The 13,536-nt window shown below is 42.3% G+C and overlaps 1 protein-coding gene across 5 annotated transcripts in view; it reads left to right on the top strand.

Moving 5' to 3' along the window:
* CTNNA3 (catenin alpha 3) overlaps positions 1–13,536 on the top strand; it is a 1,020,369-nt gene that overhangs the window by 985,687 nt on the left and 21,146 nt on the right. For all 5 annotated transcript variants that reach the window (XM_075934910.1, XM_075934908.1, XM_075934909.1 and 2 more), the window contains one exon: positions 10,507–10,641. In XM_075934910.1, the coding sequence (XP_075791025.1) occupies positions 10,507–10,641 (135 nt within the window). The remainder of the gene's footprint in view (positions 1–10,506; positions 10,642–13,536) is intronic.

The raw sequence follows: 13,536 nt of genomic DNA, 5'->3' as shown, positions 1-13,536 counted from the left end.
TGTCCCATGACGGGGGAGGAAATGGAGAAGTGGCAGGTGAGATGCGGCCATAGAGAGGAGCCCTTTTAAGCATGTGTCTCAGCTCACCTCAGCAAGCAGCTATTGTAAGTGTCCACTCTCCTGGTGCCCTCCCTGGAGCACTTCTGGAGGCTTTAAATGTGATGCAGGCTCCAATTAGTGTGGACATGCTATTTTGAAATAATTCTGCACTATTTTGATGCTTCCTTGTAATGTGGACATGCTATTTTGAAACAGCTATTTCGGGAGTTATTATTTTGAAATAAAGTTATTTCAAAATAATTTCCTAGTGTAAACATGTCCTTAGAGACTAACAAAATATATAGTATCATGAGCTTTCATGGGCACAATCCACTTCTTCAGATGATGAGTGGTGTGCCTTTTGCTCCACTCATCATCTGAAGAAGTGGGCAGTGCCTACGAAAGCTCATGATACTATCTATATTTATGTTAGTCTCTAAAGTGCTATAGGACCACTTGTTTTTAAGAGTTAAGGCAATACAGAATTTGAAATGGGGTTTCACTTACAGTATATGTAAAAAGGTAATTCATAACAGGTAAATAATCATAGAATCACAGAACACTAGAACTGGAAGTGATGTTGAGAGGTTATCAAGTCCAGTCTCCTGCCCTCACAGCAGGACCAAACACCAAACACTATCTACATCATCTCTGATAGATAATTAACTTGTTAGGTAACTAACAAGTTAATCTAAATCCCTTTCATAAAAATTGGGCCGCAATTCATGAGGTTACATAATGTCACATTGTTAGATATCATTAATTAAAAGGGCGATTTCATTCTTCAGCTCTACAAAGGTGAATGCCTGCAGGGCAGCAGAGATCAAAACACTGAGCAGAGCAATCAGAGCAGGCATTGTGGAAGCCAGTTGTGTTGACAAAACAAACAGCAATATCTAATATAATCTGGCTGCATCTAGACTGGCATGATTTTGTGGAAATACTTTTAACGGAAAAGTTTTTCCGTTAAAAGTATTTCCGCAAAAGAGCGTCTAGATTGGCATGGATGCTTTTGCGCAAAAAGTGCTTTTATGCAAAAGCATCCGTGCCCAGAATAGACGCGCTTTTGTGCAGAGTGCCCCAAGGTTCGGTTCTAGGACCTCTTCATCCAGGTCAATAATAAAGATATTAAACCGACCACCTTCCTGACACCGAGCAGTTGATCGCTTCTGCTGGGCTTGGCCTTCTAGCCAGCTTTCTAGCCATCTTACCATCCATTTATCCAATCCACATTTCCTTAACTTGCTGGCAAGAATATTGTGGGAGACCGTATCAAAAGCTTTGCTAAAGCCAAGGTATATCTCATCCACTGACTTTACCATGTCCACAGAGCCAGTTACCTCATCATAGAAGCTAATCAGATTGGTCAGGCACGACTTGCCCTTTGTGAATCCATGCTGACTATTCCTGATCACTTTCCTCTCTTCCAAGTGCTTCAAAATGGATTCTTTAAAGATCCCTTCCATGATTTTTCCAGGAACCGAGGTAAGACTGACCAGCCTATAGTTCCCTGGATCATCCTTCTTCCCTTTTTTGAAGATGGGCACTACATTTGCCTTTTTCCAATAATCCGGGATCTCTCCTGATCTCCACGACTTTTCAAAGATAATGGCCAAAGGCTTCTCAATGATATTTGCCAACTCCCTCAGTACCCTCTGATACATTAAGTCCAGACCCATGGATTTGTGGATGTTTAGCTTTTCTAAATAGTTCCTAACCTGTTCTTTACCCACTAAGGGCTGTCCATCTTCATCCCATCTTGTGTCACTTAGCGCATTAGTCCGGGAGCCGACCTTGTCCTTGAATACAGAGGAAAAGAAAACATTGAGTACTTCAGCTTTCCCCACATCAGCTGTCACTAGGTTACCTCCTTCATCCAATAGGGACCCCACACTCTCTCTGATCACCTTCTTCTTGTTAACATGCCTTTAGAAACCTTTCTTGTTATCTTTCACATCTTTTGCCAGTCACAATTCTAATTGCGCTTTCGCCTTCCTGATAACCCCCCGGCACTCCCGAGCTATACATTTATACCCCTCCCTGGTCATTTGTCCAAGTTTCCACTTTTTGTAAGCTTCCTTTTTTGTGATTAAGTTCACCAAGGATTTCCCCTGTAAGCCAATCCGGTCTCCTACCATGTTTGCCTCTCTTGCTACGCATCGGGATGGTTTCCCTCTGCGCCTTCAATAAGGCTTCTTTAAAATACTTCCAGCTCTTCTGGACTCCTTTCCCCTTCATGTTAGCATCCCAGGGGATTCTGCCCATCAGGTCTCTGAGGGAATCAAAATCTATTTTTCTAAAGTCCAAGGTGTGTATTTTACTACTCTCTTTTCTTCCTTTGGTCAGGATCCTGAAGTCTACCATCTCATGGTCACTGCTTCCCATGTTGTCAACCACCCCTACTTCCCCCGTTAGTTCCTCCCTGTTTGTGAGCAGAAGGTCAAACTGCGCACAGCCCGTGGTCGGATCCTTCAGCACTTGTACCAAGAAGTTATTCCCAACATTCTCCAAAAACTTCCTGGATTGCCTGTTTACTGCTGTATTGGTCTCCCAACAGATGTCAGGGTGATTAAAGTCCCCCACAAAAGCCTCGGCCTGCAATCTGGAAGCTTCTCTCAGTTGTCTGAAGAAAGCCTCATCTACCTCATCCACCTGATTCGGTGGCCTGTAGTAGACACCAACCACAACATCACTGCTGTTGTTTGCACCTCTAAACTTAACCCATAGACTCTCAACAGGTTTTTCTCCCTCTATATACTGGAGTTCTGAGCAATCATAGTGCTCTCTTACATATAGTGCAACCCTTTTCTCCCCTGCCTGTTCTTCCTGAACAGTCTATACCCTTCCATGACAGCACTCCAGTCATGCGAGTCATCCCACCAAGTCTCTGTTATCCCAATTAAATCATATTTCTTGGACTGGGCCAGGGCCTCTAATTCTTCCTGTTTGTTGCCCAGGCTTCTCGCGTTATTGTACAAACACCTCAGCTAACCAGTTGATCACCCTATCTTCTCCATTCGAATCAGAGGTCCTCCTTTCTTGCTTGTTCCTCTTTGCATTTCTTCCCAGTATCCAATTTTCCCACTTCCCTCAGGGTTTTGGTCACCATCCACCAACGGACCTAGTTTAAAGCCCTCCTCACTAGGTTTGCAAGCCTGCCTGCGAAGATGCTCCTTCCTCTCTTTGTTAGATGGATCCCATCTCTTCCTAAGAATCCTTGTGCCTGGAACAGAGTCCCATGGTCGAAGAAACCAAAGCCCTCTTTCCAACACCACCTGTGCAACCACACATTTACTTCCTCGATTCGATGATCCCTTCCCAGTCCTTTCCCTTCAACAGGGAGTATGGACGAGAACATGACTTGGGCCTCCAATCCTCTAATTTTTTCTTCCAAAATGGCGACCAGCTTGTACTTAGTGCAGATGAAATCCCTTCTTTCTTCCGGGAGGAAGACAATCATGGCACATGCTGTGCAGGTAACAGCAGCAGACCTATCACCATCCATACCTGCTGTCCTGGAAAAAGAAAGGCAAGAGAACCTTGCCCCCTTCCCTCTGCCCTTTCCAACTCCCTCTCTAAACTCCCTGTTAGCACTCACCTGTTCGCAAGCTCCTTGGTTGCTTGCTCACTGCTTTATAAGGTCCTGGACTGCCTGAAAGTCACTCCCCCTACTAAGGCCCAGCCAATCAGCAGAGGCTTCTACAATTCAAACTTTCATTATAAGCCAACAGTTTCTACCTGCTAGTCACAGCACACACTCCATGAAGGGGAGGAGAAGGGGAAAAGGGAAGTGGGAAAAAGAGAAAGAAAAAAAACCTCACTCACCAACACAAGCTCAGAATACAACAAGAAAGCCCCAAACACAACACACACTGTAGACAGCCACTTCCCTCAAGAGTCCTGTATTTGTTTCTCCTTTACCTGGAGAACTCGCTCTCTAAACGTCCTGTTAGCATTCACCTGTTCGCAAGCTCCTTGGTCACTTGCTCACTGCTTTATGGATGTACATTCAGGTTGGCCTAGCGAAGGGGGTGCGGTGGGGGGGCAAAAGCACACCTGGATGCCATCTTGCCCACAAAGAACCCACTGCTGCTGTGGCCATGTTCCCTCTGTTCCACCCTCACCTCGTGCTGTATGCATGTGCCATCCATTCACACCAGCCGGAGAGTACAGCAGGACCACTGGAGTTCGCCATCTAGGTACCCACAGGCTGGATCTTGCCAGCCTGCCTGGATCCACTGGCCAGACTCCCTGTGCTTCTGACAAGGCCTAGCCTCCATTCCACACTTAAGCCATGGGCCACAGACATAGTCACTCCCACTGAGCAGTCAGATGCTGCTGTAAACAGGGAATGTTACAATAAATAAACCCTGTTACAGATACTGGAAGGAGGGTTTGGTGGTCCCTGCTCTGCACGGGAGGGCACTGAGAACAGCCCTACTTGGGGTATTGAGGAGTGCTGGGAGCTGTCCTGCACTGGGGTATGGGAAACACTGGGGGAGGGGGGATGGAGCTGCCCTTCATGAAGTGTTTGTGGGGCATGGGGAGTGGTGCTGGGAGCTGTCCTGGCTGGTGGGGAAGGAAGCTGTGGGGAGCTGCCCTGGCTGGAGTGGGACAAGAAGCCTAATGGGCATGCTTTGCAGCAGCTCTGGCCCCATGTTTTGAATGCTGTGGCACCCGCAAGGGCAACCAAAGCACACTGCATATCTTTTGAATCCTGCGAGGGAGAGACAGTAGAGGAGTGGCATGTTAGACTCAGCTATAGAGAGGAGTCCCTGAAAGCACATGTCACAGTTAGTCTGACCAAGCAGCTACCAGAAATATCCACCCACCTGGTACCCTTCCCAGAGTGCTTCCTCAGGCTCTAAGTCCGATGGAAGCTCCCATCAATGTGGGTGCACTATTTTGGAATAATTCCAACTAATTTTGATGCCTCCCTGTAGTGGGGACACGCTATTTCAGTTTCGTTAAATTGAGAGTTATGATGTAGATTTTAGTAATTTCAAAATAATTTCCTATGCCCATAGTTATAACAAGATTGCTCTAAATCACTGGTCTAATTTGTGACTTGAAAGACATGTGACAACATACATTAGTTAATACATTTCTTTATATTGACTGTGCTATTGATTAAAGTCATCATTGACAATGCCAACAATACTATATAAAATTCAGATGTAAATAATTGTTGTACTCTGGAAATCAAAGAAATAAGATAAAATATTATATTAAAAGCTAAGCTATCCAGTTACAAATGCTTCCCATATAAAATAGTTGTCCTAAAAGAAAGATTAACAATAGATCTTTAAAGTGATTATCTGAAAAGTAAGTGCCAATCAGAAGTGCTAAATGCCAACTGTTGCATTAATTGAATATTTAAAAACTTTATATATGTACTGAGAACATACTGAAAATTACTATCGTGCTACATGATATTAATCATCACTACGCTCAGTTCAAGTGCTAAGAAAATGACATTTATTTCTTTGGTAAAGTGATGAAATCAAAAGCCAATAAACTTATGGTCAAAGTTGCCTGCAGTGTAACATGTATTGATCTTTTGTGCTACAGTTCTGCCAGTGGCTAATGGCAATACTTTTTCACCTTTATTTTCAAAGTAGGTTTCCCTGAATTCACAGCCATTGCATTGCTTATCAAAGCATTTGAGGATATTACAATCGATATTATTTCTTTAAACTTCCTCCAAAGCCTCCCAATTTTCCGATTGAATTTAGGATCCCAGTGATGGCAGAATCACCCCTTTCCTCCCTTCCTTTTTTGCAGTGCTGTGTAACCATGTTGGTCTCAGGATATTAGCGAGATAAGTGGGAGGTGAGGTAATATCTTGTACTGAACTTCTGTTGGTGAGAGACACATTCTTTGAAGCTACATAGCACTCTTTCTCTTGTCTCTTTAATCACACCCTTTGTAATTTGACACTATATCTGACTGAAATTTATTTTTCAATGTGAGAAATTAAATTGGTAAATCTCAGTCAGTCTCTGGGATGATAAATGCTAGGAACACAATAATTCTCATACTAGAACAGACCATTGATCTGGTATGCAAGTGTGACTGGTATCCAATGCTTCAAAGGAATGTGTAGGAAATCCCCAATGGACTAACCTGCCCAAAAGGAAAGATTCTTTCTATCTGTTAATAATTGGCTAATAAATCCCTGAGCACTAGAGCTTATATTCCTTGTATTATTTTATCATGAGTAGCGTAACATAGATTACCTATACAGTAATTCCTCATTTAACATGTGCCCACTTAACACATTTTCACAATAGCATGATTTTTTTGTAGGGAACATTTTTTGAATTACACGACCATCCCTGGAATAATACGATTTCCCCAGCCGGCCCATTGCCAGCAGCTGTGCGGGGCTTCCCCCACCTCCTTGCAAAGCAGCGGAGGGTTTGCCACTCACCGTGCTGTTCCCCACTGACTCCCCCTCGCTGGATGCCTTGCCTCCTCTCCTCCATCCCCGCTTGCAGGCCAGCGGCTGGGTTTCCCCAGCTGGCCCATCACCTGCAGCTGCGTGGGGCTTCCCCTGCCTCCCTGCAAAGCAGCGGAGGGTTCACTGCTTGCCGCGCTGTTCCCCGGCAGACCTATCACAGGGTCATACTCCCAATCCAATCCCCCTCTCCTCTCCTCCCCTTCCCTTTCCCAGAGCCAAACACCTCCCCACTCTGCTGTAACCCAGTCCTCTTTCTCCCCCAACCTTATGTCCCGGTCCCAACAGACACCACCGCTTGAAATGCAACCCCCCACCTTTTCCATTATTTTCAATGGGATAATTGACCCCGCATAACACGTTTTCACCTGACACGATCATTTTCTGAAACATATTTATAATGTTAAATAAGGAATTACTGTATAAATGTCTCATCCTTTTTTGAATGCCATTCAGCTCTTGGCTCAATCCTACCATTTAATAATGAGTTCTGCAGCTTTGAGTAATGGAAAATATTTTTGTCACTTTTGAATGTGTTGCCTTAGTGTCACTGGCTACTTCATTTTTAATTCTATTATAAGAACATGTTAATGACCTTCTCTGTGACAGTCTTTATTATGCACATCCCTAGCCTACCCCATAACTATTCATCTTCTTACTGAACAGACCAAATGTTTCCAATCTCTCCTTTTATGGAAGTTTTCTGTGCTTCTAGCCTATCTCTAGAGCCTTTCTATTTTTGATATATTGTTTTCAGATGGGGCAAGCAAAACTAAGCAGAACACTCACAGTGAAATCTTAACAAATAATATAATGGCATGATAATAGTATCAGTTGTATTTTCTAACCTATTAAATGTCCTAACACTGTTTTACCTCCACAGCACACTTAGCAGAACTTTCCACTGAGTAATCCACAGTGAAACCCAGGCCTTTTTTTCAGAGTGATTTCAGTTACTTTAGAAGCTGGTAGTACATATCACTAATTCAGGGTATGTCTACACTACCCCGCTAGTTCGAACTAGCGGGGTAATGTAGGCATACCGCACTTGCAAATGAAGCCTGGGATCTGAATTTCCCGGGCTTCATTTGCATAAGCGGGGAGCCGCCATTTTTAAAACCCCGCTGGTTCGAACCCCGTGCAGCGCGGCTACAAGGGGCTCGAACTAGGTAGTTCGAACTACTGGTACACCTTGTTCCACTAGGAAGCCTAGTCCAAACTACCTAGTTCGAGCCCCGTGTAGCCGCGCTGCACGGGGTTCGAACCAGCGGGGTTTTAAAAATGGCAGCTCCCCGCTTATGCAAATGAAGCCCGGGAAATTCAGATCCCGGGCTTCATTTGTAAGTGCGGTATGCCTACATTACTCTGCTAGTTCGAACATAATTCCTTCAAATGTGTATCAGGCAACACTGACCTCATGCTACCTATTATCCTAGCTATGTTATACTTCTCTGGAGTTTCCAATAGTCTCTAATTTGATCTAATCTAATAATGTGGTGCCATTTTCAAATTTGCTACCTCACTGTTCTTCTTATCTAAACATAAGGGCTGTGTCTACACTGGCATGAATTTCCGGAAATGCTTAAAACGGAATACTATTCCGTTTTCAGTTTTATCGGAAAAGGAGCGTCTACATTGGCAGGCTGCTTTTCCAGAAAAGCCCTTTTTCTGGAAAAGCGTCTGTGGCCAATGTAGACACACTTTTCCGGAAAAGAGCCCCGATTGCCATTTTCACGATTGGGGCTTTTTTCTGGAAAAGACTACTGGGCTGTCTACATTGGCCCTTTTCCGGAACAGTGTTCCGGAATAAGGACTTATGCCCAAGCGGGAGCAGAATAGTTTTTCTGGAATAGCGGCTGATTTTGTATAGTAGAGCATCGTTGCTTTTCCGGAAATTCAAGGGCCAGTGTAGACAGCTTGCAGCTTATTCCGGAAAAGCGGCTGATTTTCTGGAATAAGTGGTCCAGTGTAGACACAGCCACACTGAATTTTATTACCATTACCTTTGCACCAAAGACTTATATGATCAATTTTACTGCTATTTCAATGAGAATTTACACTAAAATCCTATATGCTTTTCTCTGGGATCTGCCCAAATGGAAACAAATATCACAGGTCATTTTACAAAAAAACTGAGGAATGAATAGATGGTTCCAGTCGACATATTTCATTTCCATACTGTTAGTTTTGATGCTTACAGCTGTTTATGACTAGAAGGGCAGATTTTATTGAACTGCAATTACAGAAATATACAATGTTTATACCAGCTGCCTATACTGTACTGTGATAGTGGTATTAAACTCATTCATTACAAAGTGTGTTGAGGCCAAAAAGGAGTAACAATTCTTTTTCAGCTCTACGAGGAAGTCCTGAAACTCTCAGGTTTACAAATCAGGAGCTCTCTTTTTTAATTTGTGATTGTTGCTGACTTTCTGTTTCTAAATCTCAAACACTCAGTCTTTCAAATTCATCAATAGAATTTTGAATTCTGGCCTATAATCCTGTGGATTGACTCCTAACCACACTGAAGTCAATGGGAAAAGTACCAGTGACTTTCAAAGGACCACAGGTTATACCCCAAGATATCTCATGAATTAAGTCTGATACTCCTTCTTAGAGTTATTTATTGAGGATTTTACATCAACAGATCATTGGGTATAACATGCCTCATGTTGCAAGACAACATGGGAGTAAATTCTCTACAACAGCAGAAACTTGGATGAGCCTTATGATCTAGTCATATTGACACTATGTATAGATTCTAACAGTAAGCCTAATGGAATGATGCTCCAGCCATGAACAGCAAAAGGTCAATCCTACTGCAACTGGTCAATCCTACTGCAACTTTCTATCACTATTCTACTGCAACTGGTCTTTTAAAAAGTACACTCGTGTTGACACAATGGTCCATCAAAGGAAACAGACTATATTTTCAACTTATCTACAGTAAAAAGGCTATAATCAAATCTCTCAAAGACTAAATTGACATTTATGTAAGTCTACTTCATACTGCTGTGGCAGGGTAAGTATTGAATATCCTTTTTAAAGACTGCTTAACACTGCTATAGCACTGAATAGCTTAGTGTAAATGAGAACCTGGTACTACATGACCAGGTTGTTCATCAGACAGCAATGTCTCTCAAAGAATTCTCCATCATTCCTCTGAAGTCATGAGCGAGTAAAGAGATTTCATGGACAGTATGAGCATCACCATAAAAAAGAGAGACTTTCCCATGAGATATGTTTTGTTCAAAACTATCACCTACTCCTCTTTCTGCTGATGTCAATGGGAATTTTGTCATTGACTTGAGTGGCATCTGGATAGAGCTCATAATCTAGAGTCTCTTTAACCATCTATTAATGTGGGTTTCCCTTGTTAGTCATCCATATAGTTTGCACTTTAAATGGTAAGCAACATTGCAAAAATGAATGCAGAATCTCTTAGATGCTGAAATAAAATAGTAATTTCATGCACTAGTGAAAGCTACTCAGTTAGAACTGTTGTTAAGGCAAATCCAGTAGTCTTGAATTAAGAATGGGTAAAAGCAGTAATGTTTGGGATCACTGAGCACCTCTTTGTTTGTAAGGTTTTAAAAGGTTTACAATATTAGCAAATAAACAAACTTTAGCGCAGTGAAGATTAAAACTACACTAGAGAATAATTATATTCTTAAAGAGAACATGAATTTGATAAAATCTAGGTCTAAATTTTGAATGCACATTTGAAACACTAGTTTGGACATTAGCATGTTATGTTAGGGCATGTCTACATTGATAAGTTATTTTAAAATAACTCCTCTTATTTTGAAATAACACTACCAAACCTGTTATTTCAAAATAATGGACTTGTTATTTTGAAATAATAACTCCTGCTTGTGAAAAGGAATAAGCTTATTTTGAAATAGTTATTTTGGGAGTTATTTTAGGACAGATCTCTGAATTGAAAACTGAAGTGATTAGGAATTTTGTAGAAAGTGTTTTAATTCATTATTCTTTTTAATGTGTAGTGTCCTGACCAATCATGTAAACAGGATGTATTGGCTTACCTGGAACAGATCAAGCTGTATTCTCACCAGCTCAAAATCTGCAGTCAAGTTAAAGCAGAAATTCAAAATCTCGGGGGGGAGCTCATCATGTCTGCTGTAAGTAAAAATAGTCCAGAAGATATTTTCTGTGCTAAGTACAACTATAGATTTCAAATTTTGGAGTGAATTTGTAGCATTTGTTAAATGTAATCGTATATTTCTCGGGTCCTTATTTTATTCCCCACTTGTTTATATCTTATATTGTCATTTATGCCCGAGCAAAGTGAGTACAAGACACTATGGAATCCAAAAGGAACGCAAATTGCATAGCTAGATAATAGCACAGATAATGCAAGGCTGTGGAAAATTAGGCCTGATTTCTTTAACTATAGCAAGTGGCTTGAGTCTTCAATCCGCTCCTCTGTGGTAACTAAGTTAACGTTAATAGAAGGACGCTGATATAAAACTGATTTAGCAAGTCAGACCTGTTTTGTGGAAATACTGTTCAAACAGTGCTTCAACTTTCTCATTCCATGGATTTCTTTCTATGCATTTTCACTTTTTGATTTTTTTGGCAAAAGTTTTGGGAGCTCTTGCTCCTGGCTCATAAGCAATTGATGGGGAAATTTTAGTGAGGTTCTTGCAATGAGAGACTAGCAGAGACCAAAAAAAAAAAAAAAGTCTGGTCTTGTCTCCTCTACTCATCATTGCACTGGGCGGCTCGCATCAGGAAAGATCTAAAATAAACAACAAAAACGATGACTTTAAAAACAAATTCAACTTAACTAATGGCACTTGAGGCACTTGGAAGAGAGGAAAGTGATTAGGAATAGTCAGCATGGATTCACAAAGGGAAAGTCGTGCCTGACCAATCTGATTAGCTTCTATGATGGCAGTCAGTTTCTAGCGGAGTGCCCCAAGGTTCGGTTCCAGGACCGGTTTTGTTCAATATCTTTATTAATGACCTGGATGAGGGGATGGATTGCACCCTCAGCAAGTTTGCAGATGACACTAAGCTAGGGGGAGAGGTACATATGCTTGAGGGCAGAGATAGGGTCCAGAGTGACTTAGACAAATTAGAGGATTGGGCCACAAGAAATCTGATGAGGTTCAACAAGGACAAGTGCAGAGTCCTGCGCTTGGGGCGGAAGAATCCCAAGCATTGTTACAGGCTGGGGACCAACCAGCTAAGTAGTAGTTCTGCAGAAAAGGACCTGGGAGTTACAGTGGATGAGTAGAGGGATATGAGTCAACAGTGTGCCCTTGTAGCCAAGAAGGCTAATGGCATATTAGGTTGCATTAAGAGGAGCATTGCCAGCAGATCCAGAGATGTCATTATTCCCCTTTATTCGGCTCTGGTGAGGCCACATCTGGAGTATTGTGTCCAGTTCTGGGCCCCCCACTACAAAAAGGATGTGGACACATTGGAGAGGGTCCAGTGGAGGGCAACCAAAATGATTAGGGAGCTGGAGCATATGACCTTTGAGGAGAGGCTGAGGGAGTTGGGTCTGTTTAGTCTGCAGAAGCGAAGAGTGAGGGGGGATTTGATAGCAGCCTTCAACTTCCTGAAGGGAGGTTCCAAAGAGGATGGAGAAAGGCTGTTCTCACTAGTGGCAGATGGCAGAACAAGGAGCAATGGTCTCAAATTGTGCTGGGAGAGGTCCAGGTTGGATATTAGGAAAAACTATTTCACTAGGAGGGTAGTGAAGCACTGGAATGAGTTACCTAGGGAAGTAGTGGAGTCTCCATCCCTAGAGGTGTTTAAGTCTCGGTTTGACAAAGCCCTAGCCAGGTTGATTTAGTTGGGATTGATCCTGCCTAGAGCAGGCAGCTGGACTTGATGACCTTCTGAGGTCTCTTCCAGCTCTATGGTTCTATGATTCTATGATAATGAATCCAAGAGAAAAGAAAACAGGTTCAATCCTATTCCTAGGAATTTGAATGCAGCTGTATTACATCCCAGAAGCTTTGGTTCACCAAAGCACTTAATTATATGCATAAATCTCGATTTAGCCACTAGGGCATCTATCTACTTGCTTTGCCGAGTCAGGCCAAGGGCAGTGAGATCCTGGCTCCTATTCTACTAAAGGATTACATCTCTGCAAATGCTCGTGTAGTATTTTGTTCATTGAAGATGTGTTAGGCTCTGTATGCAAAACCAAAGAAAGGCAGCCTCTGCCTGAGAAATTGACAATATAAATTCCAGATCCAAAACCCACTTCCATTTTCTTCAGGGGGCTTCTGATTTGATCCCAAGGGATGATATATCTATCTGTAGTTAATAATGATCATAGGTAGTCTTTCTATTGTGAGAGCATGAAAGTACAAAAATGCCCCGGATTCAACAAATGTGGTGTGTAAACTTAAAACTTAATCATTTTCTCCAGTGCTATATCCTCCCCAATTATATATTGTTGGGGGCAGAGAGAGCGTTGGGAACAGGGTGTGCTTAGCTAGGTTTTCAAGTAAAAGTGTGACACTAAATCCAATTTGCTGTCTTATCTGAGTAGTTCCAGTGTATGTATAATTTAAGACTCTTTGGATCCAGTGTTTAAAAGTGACTGCAGGGACTCATTTCATTTTGAGGGGAACATGAGAACTTGAAGTATGTCCGATGAGGAAGGCCCTAAAGCATCAGGGCTGTTAATAGATTGAGAGGGAGATCAAATCAATGACTGGTCAAAAATGGTGGAGCTACTGTACTTATTTTTTCAATGGCAATTTTTTTTTTAAATAACGATAATCCTGCCTTGTAAGTGGGCCTCCTGGCATTAGAATTGCTGGGGTTGTACAGTACAAGGTGGAGGCCAAATATCTGAGTGGAGAAACATGCCAGGTAGAACAACCCTCTGCCGCATACAAAACCCAGCTCCCCTCTTGCTTTCAGTAATGGGAATGCCCAAATTGTATTTGGGCTGTAATAGAGGCCAAAGGTAGGATGGGTGGGGACAGTGGGACCACTACTATATAAATCCTCTGCATGTCTATGCCCTGCAATGAAAACTATAAAAG

Source organism: Pelodiscus sinensis, chromosome 8 (genome assembly GCF_049634645.1).
Source record: "Pelodiscus sinensis isolate JC-2024 chromosome 8, ASM4963464v1, whole genome shotgun sequence".
In the NCBI taxonomy this organism is placed as follows: domain Eukaryota; kingdom Metazoa; phylum Chordata; order Testudines; family Trionychidae; genus Pelodiscus; species Pelodiscus sinensis.
This window is presented reverse-complemented; position numbering and strand designations above follow the sequence as displayed.